Consider the following 16545-nt stretch of genomic DNA (forward strand, 5'->3'; position numbering starts at 1 on the left):
CCAGGGTTATTCCACCAAATATTGGTTTCTAAACTATTAAAACTTAAATATAAACTTGTTTTCTTATTTGAGTTCTAAAAGCTCTGCATCTTTTTGTTATTTTAGCTATTTCTCATTTAAACAATAAAAAAAATATGTTCATTTTACTCAAACATATACCTATAAATAGTAAAATCAGAGAAACTGATTGAGAAACTGAAGTTCTGTTGATGGCTTGTGTAAAAATGAAGATTGATACAGATATGGGCATTTCCAAGGTGTCCCCTGAGGTAACACCTTATGATGTTATGATCATAAGGCGTTACTGGCAGTACTGAACTATTGAAACCTTCTCTCTTGTCTTTTTTTTGGTTTAGTTTCCATATCATGACTTTATTTTGGCTAAAATTGTATAGAAAAGTGTATATTAACCTTTTATATCACATTAAATCCTTAGTTAAAAGGCAAGGAAAACTTTTGATAGTCTGAGCTACTTTTTTAGTTAAAGTCTAGCAACAGATACAGGGGCTGTGTGACCTAAAGGCTTCAGCAAGAACTTTACAGCTGACACTTGCAACTCATCATCTGAACTGGCAGGAGAACCCAAAGAGAAAGCGTCCTGAAGTTTCTTCTTTTTGGCGCACTATCAGCTGCTTTAAAGGTCAGATAAAAGAAAAGGCTTCGTGGCTTCAGGATGCTGTGAATGCAGTGAGACAGTGGATCTGCTCTGCGCCGCTGAGGTGTGCTTCTCTGACAGGCTGGAACAGACACTCCGACCTCCTCTTATCTCACTGCTGGAGTCCTCAGCTCTCCCCAGCAGGGCCTGAAAGCAACTGGCTCAGCATCTGCAGCACAGCTGATACAGCCCTTATATGAACCAACACACGCTTAGGCTCGAAACGAATGAGAGAAAGAGAGAGATGATTTCTGCTCTATTTTCATACATAAGGCACATCGAGTTATAAGGTGCATTTTATGCGACACTAGTAACTAGTATCTAGTAGTAGAACAGGGGTGTCGCCATGTTTTCTATCTAAATTCTGCAGGTCTCACCATTGGGTGGCGAGACTTGTAAAGCTAAGCTTAGTAAATAAAACTGTAATTCTTAAAAAAAAAAAAAGTTAGTGGCTAATGCTAATACTGCTTCAGCAGTGCTATCCAGGGTTAGCAGCAGGTTACAGGCCGATAATACTCACATGGTTAGTGGCTAATAGTTAGTGCTGGGCGATATGACAAAAAAATGCATATCACAGTATTTTCAAGGTTCTGATGGTTTCACTGTGTATCACAGTCTTTTTTTTTCTTTTTATTATTATTTTTTGCATGACTGGGCTTTAATATAGGTTTGTGAGTTACTGTATTGTTAGGAGTACATATAATATTAAACATTAAGGCTTTGCTTAGTACAGGGTTTACTTTGTCTCACAAAATTGAACAATATATGAAGAAATCAGACTTCATTAGCAGAAAAACAGCTGAAGAATTTAAACAATAGACCTTAAAAAGTGATACGCCAACAACTTTAACAAAACTTTTTTTGTACAAAATATTACAAATATTTTTAATAGTTCCATAAACACTATAAATGGACATAAAATACTCAATGTTTAAGTATTCAAATAGATATATCTAAAAAGCTCTAAAGTAAGTCATAATTTTAATATGAATTTACTATATGTTATTCCTGAAGCCATTAGCGGCATTACAGTATTTAAAGCAGCCACAATTCCCTTCTTTCTCCAGTCAAAAAAATACATTTAAATTTATATTAATATATTTAACTGGGCTATAGTTACAGCTTTATTTTACTGGGATAAAACACTCATTCAGTGAGAAAAAGCAGCAGGAGCTGTTCTGATTTCTCTCCAGCGCTAAACCAGCGTTTGACGCCGCACGGCTGTGTCTGCTTCTCTGACTGTTCTGTTCCGCACGGTGCTCTGCAGCGCCCTCTAGCTGTATGGCAGTATGAGATAAATCCATACCACTTCTAGTTCCCTCGCGGCATACCGAATATCGCCCAGCACTAGTAACTAATCAGCACTTATCGTCTTGCGCAGTAAACATCAGACTTGTGCTTGAATACATCTGCTGCAGCCGATTCCATTATTTCAAAAGGCAGCCATTCCTTAGCAGCATTTGCTCCCCTGCATCATTAATTCATCTCTCCCTGTTTGAGCCTCCGCTCTGGGGAGAATGCAGCAGAGCTTAATCACCTCAATTTACTGAGCCACTGAAATTTCCAGCCACTGAAGCTGGCCCAAATTTCCCTCCAGCCAGCAGCACAAAACAACTCTGCACAGATGACCAGAAGACACGAGCTGAGGCCATACGTTCTCATAGCCCTGTTCATACACAGACTGTGTGTGTGCACGTGTGTGTAGAGGTAGTGTGTGATTGGCAGTGCTGTGTTTGATCAGGAGAGAGCAAAAGGCAGTGGTAAAACATCAGAGACGATTGAAGACATATATTTTTTCATTTTCTTCTCTCTCTTTTTCTCTTTAGACAAAATTGCTTTGCTTTCTTGTTTGCTGCCATTTGGCTCTCTTACATTCTCTTTTGTCTCTTTTTCATTCTTTCACTCTTTTATCAATTCTTGCTTTATTTTACTTGCTCTTTCTCTCTCTGTCTTTCTCCCATACTCTCACTTCTTGCTGTCTCCTCTCTCCTTTCTCTGTTGCTCACTCTCTCTTCTACTCATTTATCTGCTTTTATTGCTCATTCTTAGATTTCTCTCTCTGTCTCTCTCTCTCTCTCTCTCTCTCCTCTTTTGTGTATTGTTGTCTCTGTCTCCTATTGCTCACTCTCTCGCTCTCTGCTGCTTCTTACTCGCTTTTTAGTCTTCTCCTCCATTTCCCTCCCTTTCTCTCTCACTCTGTCTGTCCGCAGTCTTTTCTGCTGTGTTTTTCTCTCTCTTGCTCTGTCACTGTCTCCTCTTTTTCTTCTGTCACTCCTTTATACTCTATTTTTTTGCTCTGTTGCTCTTTCACACTCCCTCCTCTTTTTCTCTGTTCTTTCTGGCCTCTTTTTTGCCTCTCTCTTCTGTTACTTTTTATTGATCATCCTCTTATGCTCTTTTTTGCAATCTCTCGCTTTCTCTCTCTCTTTGTTGCTCTCTTATTTTATTTCCTTTTTCTCACTTTTGTTTCTTTCTGTATTGCTCACTTGCCCTCTTCACTCTTGCTTTTTCATACTTTCACTCTTTCTCCTTTGCTCTTTAATACAATCATGCTTTTTTACTTCATCTTGCTCACTTTATCTCTCTTTTCTCCTCTCCCCCTCCTCTCTCTCTTCTTTCTCTCCTCAGTCCAGGAATTTTATGTTTTGCTGTAATCTTCCTGCTCTCTCTCTATCCATCTCTTACTATTCACATGAGGTTAGAAAGTGTGTCTAGAGAAAGTTAAAGAGTCTATGTGCGAGAGAGAGAGAGATGTGTATCTTTGGTTTGTGTGTGTGTGTGTGTTTGTGTGTGGCTAAAATTCTCCTTCATTCCAAACAGAGAGAGCAGCAGGGATTTAACACACAGTCCTCCATCACTGCATCTCCATGGTAACGTGTAAGGGCAGGAGCTGTGAGTACGGCTATGGAGTAATTAAAGATAAAGAACATGTCCTTCTGCTGCTACTACACACACACACACACACACACACACACACACACACTGTTTTAACAGCCGGCAGCATTCTGCTGAGGCCACTGCAGTCCATTACAGTTTCAAGAGCAGCACAAGTGCATACACCTCACACTCATTCACACTAAAATCACATTCTGTGTGTGTGTAGCATTGTTTGTGTAGTATGATGTAGAATTAGGGTTTAGAGTGGTGCAGAGCAAGGTAGAGTGATGTAGGATGACGTAGAGATGTGCAGTATGTTGTAGAGCAAGATAGAGTGCTGCAGAGTGAGGTAGGTTGATGTAGATTGAGGTAGGATGATGTAGAGCAAGTTATAGTGAGGCAGAGTAAGGTAGGGTAGTGTAGAGCAAATTAGAGTGAGGTAGAGCGAGTTAGAGTGAGGTAGAGTAGTGTACAACAAGTTAGAGTGAGGTACAGTATTGTACAGCAAGTTAGAGTGAGGTAAAGTAGTGTAGAGCAAATTATAGTGAGGCAGAGTAAGGTAGGGTAGTGTAGAGCAACTTAGCGTGAGGTAGAGCGAGTTAGAGTGAGGTAGAGTAGTGTACAACAAGTTAGAGTGAGGTAGAGCGAGGTAGAGTAGTGTGCAACAAGTTAGAGTGAGGTAAAGTAGTGTACAGCAAGTTGAAGTGTGGTAGAGTAGTATAGCGCAAGTTATAGCGAGGTATCAGAGTGAGGTAAAGTAGTGTAGAGCAAATTAGAGTGAGATAGAGCAAGTTAGAGTATGGTAGAGTAGTGTAGAGCAAGTTATAGTGAGGTAGAGCTAGGTAGGATAGTGTAGAGCAAGGATCGGCAATAGGCGGCGCGCGGGCCAGATGTGGCCCACAAGCATGAAACATCTGGTCCGTGAGGTTGTTTGAACTGTCATGAACGATAATGAAAAAACTAAAATACAAAGCTTGTGGGGCCCCTGGTGTAGAGCAAGTTATGAGGTAGAGGTTTAAAGGGAATTCTCACACCAAACTACTTCTTAACTTAAGGAATGAGTTCAGCAAAAACCTTTGAGGTACTTATGCAGAATATGTTTGTATTTTATCAGAATATGCAACAGCGTTAATGTGCACATCACATTATTTGTCCATATTTGTCCATGAACTCCTAGTAGAATTAGTGAATGAATAGTGTGTGTGTGTGTGTGTGTGTGTGTGTGTGTGTGTGTTTGGAGGCCTCTCCTCTATCCGGCATTGTCTGAATCAGGAGCAGGGTCTGACTGATGCTAGCGGGCTGTTGCAGTGTTGGATGATGGATGTCCTTGTGTGTGTCTGTGTGGCAGGGTGGACAGGGGCTGGACTCTGCCTCCTCAGGATAGATGACAAGACAAGAAATAGGACACGCATGTTTCTGAAGCTGAGAGATGAACCCTGTTACACACTGATCACTGAGATCTGTATAATTACTGATGGTGGAGGTTTGCTCTACACGTGTCTGTGTTAGTCAGAGCTGAATTGCATGTATATCATCACACAGCAGTTACCCCTGCAGCATGCTAATTACTAAAGTCTGTAATTATCACATTTGATGTAATGTCACACCTGGGGACGCAAAATCAAGCATTCACTGATAGAAATGCACCACTCTGCTAATCAGAACTACAACCAGGTTCAGATTAACTGCATGTGCTGAGAGTGTGCAGGACATTCTCCAATAGTGCAGCCATTCCTTATTTTTCCTTCTTTTGTTTATCCAAACTTTTTTTTATTTTGTTCATCCATCCATATATCCACCCTTCAGTTCATCCCATCATACTTTCATCTATCCATTCATGCACTTGTCCATCTGTCCATTCACACATCCGTCCATCCATCCATCCTTTTCTTCATCCATCTTGTATTTATCCTGTCATTCTTTGTCCTTCCTTCGTTATAATTCCTTCCATTAGTCCATTTGTCCACTCATCTGTCTAGTAATATCTGCGTCCATCTGTTCAATGCTTTGTCTATTCATCCCTCCTGCTAGTCATGTTTTCTTTTATCCATCAATCTTTCATTCCATCCTGTAATTCATTATTTTATCCAGCCATCCAAGTCATTATTCCATCCATCCATCCCTCCAGTCAGTCATCACTCCTGTCTGCCTGTCCATTCTTCCATCCATCCATCCATCCATCCATCCATCCATCCACCTGTTCTTTCTTTTTATCCATCTATCAAGGCATCTGTCCATCCACCAATCATCCCATCCATCCATTTATCCACCTCTCAATCCAACTATCCATATATTCACCCATTCATTCTTCTGTCCATCCATACAATTAGTATTCCATTCATTTGTTCATACATTTGTTTCCATCCACCCATCCATGGAGTTATTTCTTTTATCTATCTTGTCCATATACCCATCCATCCTGTATTCTTTCCATGCATCCATCCATTCATCTCAATGATCCAGTGTTGAGATATTAAGTCTTGGTTTCTCTTGGTTTCTTGTTTTTTTCTTGGCACTCTTGTGACTAGTTTGTTCAGTTGGGGCTCAGTTCCAGATCTTTGCCAAACAAACCTTCTGATCACATTTGTTGTTAAAAGCAATTGTTGTTATTAACTTGAACTTGTAATTTCTTAGTACATTAATGCTCTGTAATGCTCTATAATGCTCTATATTGTCACAGCTGAGAATATTAGAATGTCATTTCCTAGACCTAGTACATTTTGTGCTCATTAAAACTTTTACTCAGGTGATAAAATTATTCTTAAAGCTTTGAGTTTCTCTTTGCTTTGATTTTATTGGATGGCCAGCCCTGGCGTGAATCGTTGCTCACGTACGCTTGATTGATGGCTATTTTATCTCCCATGAAAATGGGAGATGTCTGTCTGGAAAAGGTTTTCATTACTTACATAACTCCTGCGTGATTCTAAGGCAGGACAAGAGTGACACGGGAGGGTCTCTGAAGCTTTTTCTATCTGTCCACGCGCTGTGGGATGCGCTGCCCTGATAAGTGTTTCTGCATGCGGTTCCCTGACTGCTTTAAGCAGCTGTTCGTTATGCTCTAGGGTAGAATCAGGCAGTCGGCAAACATGAACGACTCGAGCGGTACGGCCGTTTCAAAGAGAGTCGTTTCATTTCTCTACATTATAATCATGAACAGTTTATTTAGTTTCGGCATGAAAATATGTTTTCTCGTCATTGTGCGTTCATCTAGATCATCTGAGCTGACAGCACGGAGTTTAATATTCCGGAGGGTTATTCAGCCTGCCATGAAAGACGTCAGATGTTTGAAAGAAATGGTTGTGCTGTATTATTAAGACCGTTTCAGGGGTTTGTGCTTGTCATTTTTTATAGGGGCTGCATGCATGAAGTTTTATTGTTGTTTTTTAGGGGTGAATTGCTTGTGAAGTAACATGTTATTTTTCCTTTCTTCTTCTCTACAGAATGAAAAGCCACTGGGTCATTCTGCAAGCAGGTCCAGCAACATTTCAAAGGTATGGAAATCTGTTTTCTTTTGCAGCTTCTACACTGAATGTGTCTGTTTGCTGCTGTGCTTGTTTTGTGTGTGTGTGTGTGTGTGTGTGTGTGTGTGTGTGAGCGAGAACAGCTGAGCATTCCAGGGGGTCTGCACCTGCAATTCCCCAACCAGTGTTCATCCTAGACTGTGAGGATTACTGAGACACTTCAAACGAAGTGTTTATTAACTGTGTCTGGCTCAGAGGCTTGATGGGCAGAACACTTTGTACAATTTAGAGGCAGGGAAACATAAACAAATTAGATAGAAGAAATATATAGCAATATAAATCTATTTTTAATTATGTCAAATTCAATAAAGAAGTATCCTTATATTTCTATAGTTCTTTATTCGTTTTTTTCCTCTCTATGCCTCAGCAGGCTTGGAGCGAGGATTTTAGATAGATAGATAGATAGATAGATAGATACTTTATTGATCCCCGGGGGGAAATTCTTGGCATCCAGCAGCAGGTTACACAATACACAAAGTTAAAAAAGATAAAATATAAAATATAAAGATACATATAAATACAATCAAATAAGAAATAGAATATACAGTGTAAATGTACAGTCTTCGTGTGTGTGTGTGTGTAATGGAGATGGAGAATGGAGGTAGTGCAGTTGAACACAATAGACAGTGAACACCAGTTGATGTGCATAATGTGAGGATAACTGATGTCAGCCAAACAGAAAGTGCAAATACACAGTTATATAATAATTTAAATTAAATTAAGCAGTGCAAAAGATACGTAAACAGTGCAAAAGATACGTAAACAGTAGATGAATTAACTAGTGAATGAACTACTAGTGCAAAATATGGTAGAACTATAAAAAGTGTTCTAGGCATCAGCAAGTCTGAGAGTGTGTCCATAGCTGGGGGTGTGTCCATGGTGTGGCCAGAGTGGTCGGAATGAAAAAGTTTCACAGAGTCTTTAGTTTGCTGTGCTGAGAGGAGTTGAACAGTCTTATGGCCTGAGGAACAAAAGACTTTCGGAGTCTGTCTGTGGAGCAGGACTGGGACAGCAGTCTGCCGCTGAATGAGCTCCTCTGCCTGGTGATGGTGCTGTGCAGAGGGTGGTGAACATTGTCCATGATGTTCAGCAGCTTACTGAGGGCTCTCCTCTCTGCCAGTGGTGTTAAGGACTCCAGCTCTAATCCCAGCACAGAACCAGCTTTCCTCACCAGCCTGTCCAGTCGTCCAGCATCCCTCTTGCTGATGCTGCCTCCCCAACACACAACAGTGTAAAAGAGGACGCTGGCTACCACAGACTGGTAGAACATCAGGAGGAGTTTCTGGCAGATGTTGAAAGCCCTGAGCCTTCTGAGGAAGTACAGTCTGCTCTGAGCCTTCCTGTAGAGGGAGTCAGTGTTCACTGACCAGTCCAGCCTGTCGTCCAGGTGCACACCAAGGTATTTGTAGGATTTGACCACCTCCACGTCGACCCCCTCGATGGAGATTGGCCGCTGAGCAGAGGGCCTGGACCTCCTGAAGTCTATGCACATCTCCTTGGTTTTGGAGATGTTCAGCTGCAGATGGTTCATCTTGCACCACATCACAAATTCCTCAACCAGGCTTCTGTACTCCCTCTCATCATCATTACGCACACACCCCACAATTGCAGTGTCGTCAGAGAACTTCTGCATGTGGCATGACTCCGAGTGGTATTTGAAGTCTGATGTGTACAGTGTGAACAGGACTGGAGAGAGAACAGTCCCCTGTGGTGCTCCTGTGCTGCTGATCACTGTATCAGAGGAGCAGTCCCTGATCCTGACATGTTGTGGTCTCCCTGTAAGGTAGTCAGTGATCCAGGTGACCAGGTGCGTATCCACCTCCATCTCCATCAGCTTGTCTCTCAGTAGTAGGGGCTGGATGGTGTTGAAGGCACTGGAGAAGTCGAAGAACATGACCCTCACAGCACCTCCCCCCTTGTCCAGATGAGAGTGAGCTCTGTGCAGGAGATAGAGGATGGAATCTTCCACTCCCACCTTTTCCCGGTACGCAAACTGCAGTGGGTCCTCAGCATGGTGGACCTGAGGTCTGAGTTGGTCCAGCAGCAGTCGCTCCATGGTCTTCATCACATGAGATGTCAAAGCAACAGGCCTGTAGTCATTCAGCTCCTTCGGGTGTGCCTTCTTGGGAACAGGAATGAGACAGGTTGTCTTCCACGTGGCAGGAACTCTCCCTATACGCAGACTCAGGTTAAAAACATGTTGGAGGGGCTCACCCAGTTGAACAGCACAAGCCTTGAGCATTCTGGGGCACACTCTGTCCGGGCCAGCTGCCTTCCTGGGGTGAAGTCTCCTCAGCTGTCTCCTGACCTGGTCAGCAGTAAAGGTTGGTGGACTGGAGGAGATGATTTGTCTGCCAGTTGATAGTGTTGATGGTGGTGATGATGAAGATGGTGGAGGTGAGGGTGATGATGGTGCTGATGAAGATGGTGGAGGTGAGGGTGATTGTGCTGATGGTGATGAAGATGATGATGGAGGAGGTGAGGGTGGTGGTGGTGGTGGTGATGATGATGACGGTGATGATGTTGATGAAGATGGAGGTGAGGGTAATGGTGGTGGTGATGAAGATGGTGGAGTTGGAGTTGAAGGTGATGGAGATGGTGGTGATGATGGTAGAGATGGAGAAGATGTTGGTGATGCTGCAGGAGGGTAGGAGGAGGGGGCAGCAGGAGCAGGACAGTCAAACCTGTTGTAAAAGTTGTTGAACTGGTTTGCTCTGTCCACACCGCCATCTACTGGGTTGCCGTTGTTGTTCTTGCACCCAGTGATGGTTTTCATTGCACCCCAGACTTCCTTCATGTTGTTGTCTTGCAGCTTTCTTTCCACCTTCTTCCTGTAAGACTCCTTGGCCTCTTTAAGACGTACCTTGAGTTCCCCCTGTACGCGCTTCAGCTCTACCAAGTTTCCGTCTTTGAACGCCCTCTTCTTTTGGTTGAGGAGGTCCTTGACGGAGCTGGTAATCCAGGGTTTGTTGTTTGGAAAGCAGCGTACAGTCTTTGTGGGAACAGCAACATCCATACAGAAATTCAAGTAGTCCGTAACACAGTGAGTCACCCCCTCAATGTCCTCACCATGTGGGTGCAGCAGCACGCTCCAGTCAGTGGTGTCATAGCAGTCCCTTAGGGCTTCTTCTGCTTCAGGAGACCAGACTCTGAATGAGCGTGTGGTAGTGGGCTGCCTCAGTACCAGTGGTTTGTACTGAGGCTGCAGGAACACCAGATTGTGATCTGATTTCCCCAGCGGTGGTAGTGGAATAGCCCTGTATGCATCCTTCACATTAGCATACAGCAAGTCTATGGTCCTGTTTTTCCTGGTGGGACAGTCCACAAACTGGAAAAAGGCAGGCAGGGTAGAGTCCAGCGTTACGTGATTAAAGTCACCAGTGATCACATAGAAGGCGTCAGGGTGCTGTGTCTGCAGCGCTGCGACGGTGGAGTGGATGACGTCACACGCCGCCTGCACGTCCGCTCTCGGCTGGATGTAAACACACACGAGGATCGCGTGAGAGAGCTCCCGCGGCATGTAATAAGGTCGGAGACTCACCGCTAACAGTTCAATATCCCGACAGCAGATCACCTCCTTCACGTACACATGTCCAGGGTTGCACCATCTGTTGTTAATAAACAGCGCGATTCCTCCACCTTTCCGCTTCCCGCAAAGCACCGGGTCCCGATCCGCCCTCACTGAAGAAAAGCCGGGTAGCTGCACGTTAGCATCCGGCGTGTCGGGGGTGAGCCAGGTCTCGGTGAAACACAGCATGCTACACTCCCTGTAGAGCTTCTGATTCTTCACTAGACAGGCTAGCTCGTCGGTTTTGTTGGTCAGTGAGTTAACATTCCCCATAACCACCGACGGAACTGAGGGTTTGTACCTCCAGCGCTGCTCCGACTTCTTAGCCTTTAGCTTAGCCTTTAGCATAGCGCCGGCCCTGCAACCTCGGTACCTCCTTCTCAGATCATCCGGTATTGTATGGACAATGCCCCCACGTCCCGCGGGTCGGAGGGCTAGCAGTTCTTCCCGGGAATAAACACGGTATTCCTCGCTGCCCCGCATATTTACACCAAAAATATCCTTAGGATATAAATAAGATGCACACTAGACGTGTGTAGTAGCACAGAGACGATAAATAAACGTAAAAAAACTCAGAAAAACACACAAAGAGACGGAGCTACTGGAACAGGCAGCCACTCGCGTCGGCGCCGGAAGTGCTGTTAAGTGCTGTTTTAGGCTGTTTTTCTAAGCTGGATTACTCACTGGTTTCTGACAGTGTTAAAGAAACAACACGTTCCTTTAGGAGGTATCCAGAGTTGTCCCGTACTGCTGTACCTCAAAGACTCTCTTAATCAAAAATTCGATGGCCAGTTGGAGTTGGAGAACACGTTGATGGGCAGAACACTTTGTACAGTTCAGAGGCTGAAAAACATAAACAAATCATATAGACGAAATATATAGGAATATAAATCTATTTTCAATTATGTCAAATTCAGTACAGAGGTAGTTTTCCCTCCCTGTGCTTATTTACTCCATGTGTGTTTCTTGTGTCTTGATACACTCTATATGTCCACTTTATTGTGGATACTGACTGAGTTTATGCTTCTGCATGTCCTACACATAGTCTAAGCACATGCAGTGCGATAGAAATGTAACTGCATGTCATGGTAATTGTAATTGTTGTAAATGTGCCAGGTTAAAACCATGAAGCTAACAGACACAACAGCCAGCTGTTTTTCTAAGCTGGATTACTCACTGATTGTTGCTGACAGTGTCAGTGAACCACACGTTTATTTAGGAGGTATCCAGTGTTGTTCCATGGAGCTGATTGTACATCAATTACTCTGAACCAAAAATGTGATGGCCGTTGGGGATGAGTTGACCAGTTGGGGATCATCCAACATACTGATCTCACTTTTGTCTACACTTGTTGATGAATACAATTCAATTCTGACAGCAGTGCTTTCTAAAATCTATTAAAAAGTCTTTCCTGCACAGTCGACAGCTTCTATGATCGGGAGATCACCGGTTCGAATCCTGTTCATGTAGCTTGCCATCAGCTGCCAGAGCCTTGAGAGGGGTGGGTAGATGGTGCTCTCTCGATCAGCACAAGGAAGGTGTGGGCTGATATATCAAAGCCGAGTCGCTGCACTTTCCTCAGAGCGTGCTGTGTTGCTACTCGGTAGTGCTACATCACAGCAACTCAAAAAGAGGCGGTGGCTGACTTCACATGTATCGAAGGAGGTATGTGCTAGTCTTCACCTTCTTGGTGTGTTGGGGCATCACTAGTGATAGGGGGAGTCCTAATAAGGTGGGTTGGGTAATTGGCCTTGTAAATTGGAGAGAAAATGTGATAAAAATTAGAAATAAAATTATTTAAAGAATATTTGATTACTAAAACTAGTCTGAAAAAGGCTTTTTTTAGTATGTTTTCTAGGATGCTAAATTGTGGAGTGTTCAGTACAGGTTTCTAAATTTTAGTCTTTATTGTTTTATATTTAATTTAGATAGTATTTATTTAGGCCAAAAATAATTATTTTGGTGGACCCCTTGTGTATAAAACATGTAATCAAGGCTCAAGGCTGAACTGAAACACACGTTTGTCTAAAGTTTGGTTAAACCCTGTTGTATTGCTGTAAATATTTATAGTAAATTCTCATGGTTTTTGGTTTCTCTTCATAAAACCCAATCAGTTTGGAATTCGCTTGGAGGCGCAAAATTTTTCTCACACATTTTTCATTCATCCTGGACAAGCAGCCTCTCAGTCGAACAGTCAGTGTTTTCAGAGTTTACGAGCGCTGCAGGGCAGACGGGCGAGCATTCTGGTCGAGCAGTGAGCGGCGGGTTCACGCTGGGATCAGGCCTGGCAGCCACTTTCACTCTGGCATGGATCTCTTCCTCTTAGTGCAGATTTAGTGCACTTCTGCACAGCAATGAGCCTCTTAGCAGATAAAGCCTTTACATGTGCTAATAGATGTCAGGGTCACCTGCTTGGCGTAACGCTCGCCTGGCTGTAGGACAGCGTGGCCCGGCTACAGAAGCTCCACCGTCTCTGCAGCCAAGAACTATTCCTCTATTTGATTAACCTATCGACCGTCGTTTGATTAATAAACCCTGCTCGTTACGATGGCCTTTTTCAGCTCCTCTCCTGCTGCTTCTGCCATATTTCAAAGTGCAGACTGTGCAGCAGAGTTTCTTCTCTTCTTTAATGGTGCTATAAAACAGTAGAAACCATATTGCCTCAAGTGCTTCCTGTAGTGTATTGCAATGACTGTCAGGAATGATCATGCGCAGCGTATGAAGGCTGCAACTGCCAATCCATTACTGAGTTTAAAATAAAAAATCAATTTCCCAATGAATCAGCAGTGATAGCTTCTGCATGAGAGGACAATGCATATTTTAAATTCATAAAAGTGTGTGGAAAAAGTGAAAGGAAACATCATGCTAAATGGTCTTGAACCTTAATTAGCTTGAGTCCTTCTTATAGGGTTTGGCAGCTGCCTACCACTATGAAAACTTCGATTTTTGGTGTACAAAATGCAGGAATGCAAGCGTTTTTAGGTACGTTTCTACAGTTTGTACTGTTATTCTGAAATAAGAAACATGAAGGTAGTGTAGGGTGCTATGGGAATTGTTTTACAATACAAAATGCAAAATGTAGCAACAGATTCTTAAAAAAATACTATTCAAATTATGATAATATGGCCCAAAAATAATATAAAAAAAATTCTGGGTATTTTTGCGATAACAATATTCTTTGCAAGATGACAAAAAATGAAAAAATTAAAATTAAAATTAAAAATCCAGAATACACTACTGCAACAAAGTAAAAATTACGTTTGGTTTGGCAAAATATTGCATACGGTATGATATGGCACTCCCCTAATTGAGATTTTTACCAGATTGTAACAGACGTCATTGATCCAGAATTTCATGATAATAATAATGCACTCCAAATATCCCCATATATCTGAAGTAAAATGAATGATAATGGACAGATATAATCTCTATATCTCTAGTAGATATATAATAGGAAATGAGAACAGTTAGGGGTGGGTGATATGGCACAATATTTCAGGGTATAATATTGTTCACAATATTAAAAAAGTGTTAGCTATATTGCGTATGATATGATATGGCACATGAACATGCAGGAATTCTAAGAAAAAAAACACAAATTTCTATATGCACAGAATGCTCAATATTCACCCATTTCAGCATTAACATTTTTTAAGCATAATTTTAATCATGATTAATTACAGAATATTGTTGTGATTAACACAGTTGTTGTTGTTTTTTTTTAGGTCACTGACCCCACTACTATAAATATAATTCCACTGCCCCAATCCAGCTTTTTCTTTTAATTAGAGTTTAATGTGCACTATTAAAAGAATGTCTTAAGAAGAAAAACTTTAAGCGAATAATTGTGTTCAATCACAGACTGTTGTTTTTTAAGCGGGTGACACCGCTAATTTATTCATGTTTTTTTTTTTTTTTTTGTTCAGGGTGAAAAATAAACTGTTGAGACAATTTGACACTTTTAATAAGAATTTAAATTTTTGTAAACTACCGTATTACCGTATTTTTCGTAATATATTGCACTCTTAAAATTCTTTCATTTTCCCAAAAATTGTCAGTCAGGTTGCCAGGTTGTAAGATTTTGACTTTTGACAGGTTGACTTTAAAAGAAAATGTTTTTTTTTTTTTTTTTTTTTTAAGAATTACAGTTTTGTTTACTTAGATTAACTTTACAGGTCTCGCCACCTACTGAATTAGAAGGAAAACATGGCAACACCCTTGTTCCTTTCTAGTGTCACATAATGCATCTTATAATCGGGTGCGTCTTATGTATAAAAATTGACTTTCACTGATAGTGCCCCTTGTAATCTGGTGTGCCTTATAGTGCAAAAAAATACAGTAATGTTTATCCTTTTTGCATGGTTTTATAGATAACTTTCTCCAAAACTTACAGCTGCACAATTCCACACCCTTACAACTTACAAGGCCTACTGGAAGACCCCAAGACCCACAACATTTTAACCGTTTAACAGATACCTGTGTGTCCCATTGTATTCTTTTGTAGAAATCTAAATGTGTTCACCCTGTTCTACAGCAGAACAGTTCATGCATGCAACAAACAAGATGGTCCAGAATTCTCAGCAAATTAGAGGCCTTTTGTAAGAAGACAAATGTGTGAAAATCGCAGTCTGAAAACACTCTTAGGATGCTCTAAAAAGTGTAAACAAGCTGTGAAACCACTCAGAGATGAGCAGTACGGCCTGACGCTGCAGTACTTACGTCTCTCTCTCTGTTTGCTGCTGTTTAGCGGGACTGTTCTCGTCACTCTCATCCTAAATGTCTGTCTTCATTGGGCTTCGTAGCAGCAGCGCTGCAGAGAGCTCTGCTATTTGACTGTTTACATGCACTCAGCATAAATCCACTGCAGCCGTCCCCAGGGGGAGCGGGACCTTATCATTCTGCAGCCATTTCATCTGCAGCAACATAAATAACAAACATATTCAATTATGCTCATCCATTTAGTCTGTTGTTAGCAACAGCATCCTAACAACAGGCATACGCACATGTGTTGCTCTCGCATGCAAAATGCATGGATGGATTTTCACTGCCTGCTCAAAGCTCAGAGGAGGAGCCTGATAGTGATCTTCTGAGTATTCCTGTGAGGATTTATTTGCCTCCTGTCATGTCCTGTGCAGTTTACCATGTCTGTGGTTGCCTACAATCTGTACCTGTCAGTCCAGAGTATCTAATTCTTCTAAATAGACTGTTCAGGTTACTGTGTGCTGTGTGTAGATGTAGTATCTTCATACATCATTCCCATTTATTTTCATCATATCTAGGACTAGTATCATGTACCATCACTTTTGCCATGTCCTATGGAAGATAAAGAGCGCTGCACTGACCTGTGAGACAAGCGCCTAGAGCCCCAGTGTTTGTTCACACGGACAATTGTAGCCAGATGCTGCTGGTCACGATCATTACCTCCCACTGTGCTGTCTACTGTGGGCGATAATGCCTGCAATTATGTATTCCCAGTAAACACATGAAACTTTTGTTTAAGGAATATACGATTAACATGATTCAACATGATTTCAGAAATTAAATATGAAAATTGACCATTAGGCCTTGCCCGTTCTCTTCATGCAACTTACATAGAACACTGTTTATTTGTATTAGGCCTCCATAGACATTCATTGTGACTAGTATAATGTCCCGTGACTTTTGCCATGTCAAATCAAAGCTTAAGAATGATGCACCAACCTGCGGGATATGTGTGTAGGGCCTCCTGCAGCACTCTTTAGCTTCAGTGGGACATGGCAAAAGTTATGGGACACAACACTAATCAAAAAGAGTTTGAGCGAGGCCTGTGCGTGGTAATGAAGTGATACTAATAATGACCTGCAGAATTTGGCTAGAATTGTCTGTGCATCTGTTGTGTGAAGTTTTAGCACATATATTCCTCAAACGACAGTGTCATGTGCTGG

The 16545-nt window shown here is 42.0% G+C and overlaps 1 protein-coding gene across 8 annotated transcripts in view; it reads left to right on the forward strand.

Annotated features, from left to right (window-relative positions):
* Positions 1-16545, forward strand: part of marchf8 (membrane-associated ring finger (C3HC4) 8) — a 202556-nt gene that overhangs the window by 138335 nt on the left and 47676 nt on the right. For all 8 annotated transcript variants that reach the window (XM_015603359.3, XM_022684883.2, XM_022684885.2 and 5 more), the window contains one exon: positions 6973-7023. In XM_015603359.3, coding sequence (XP_015458845.1) covers positions 6973-7023 — 51 coding nt within the window. The remainder of the gene's footprint in view (positions 1-6972; positions 7024-16545) is intronic.

This window comes from Astyanax mexicanus, chromosome 7 (assembly GCF_023375975.1).
Source record: "Astyanax mexicanus isolate ESR-SI-001 chromosome 7, AstMex3_surface, whole genome shotgun sequence".
Lineage (NCBI taxonomy): Eukaryota > Metazoa > Chordata > Actinopteri > Characiformes > Acestrorhamphidae > Astyanax > Astyanax mexicanus.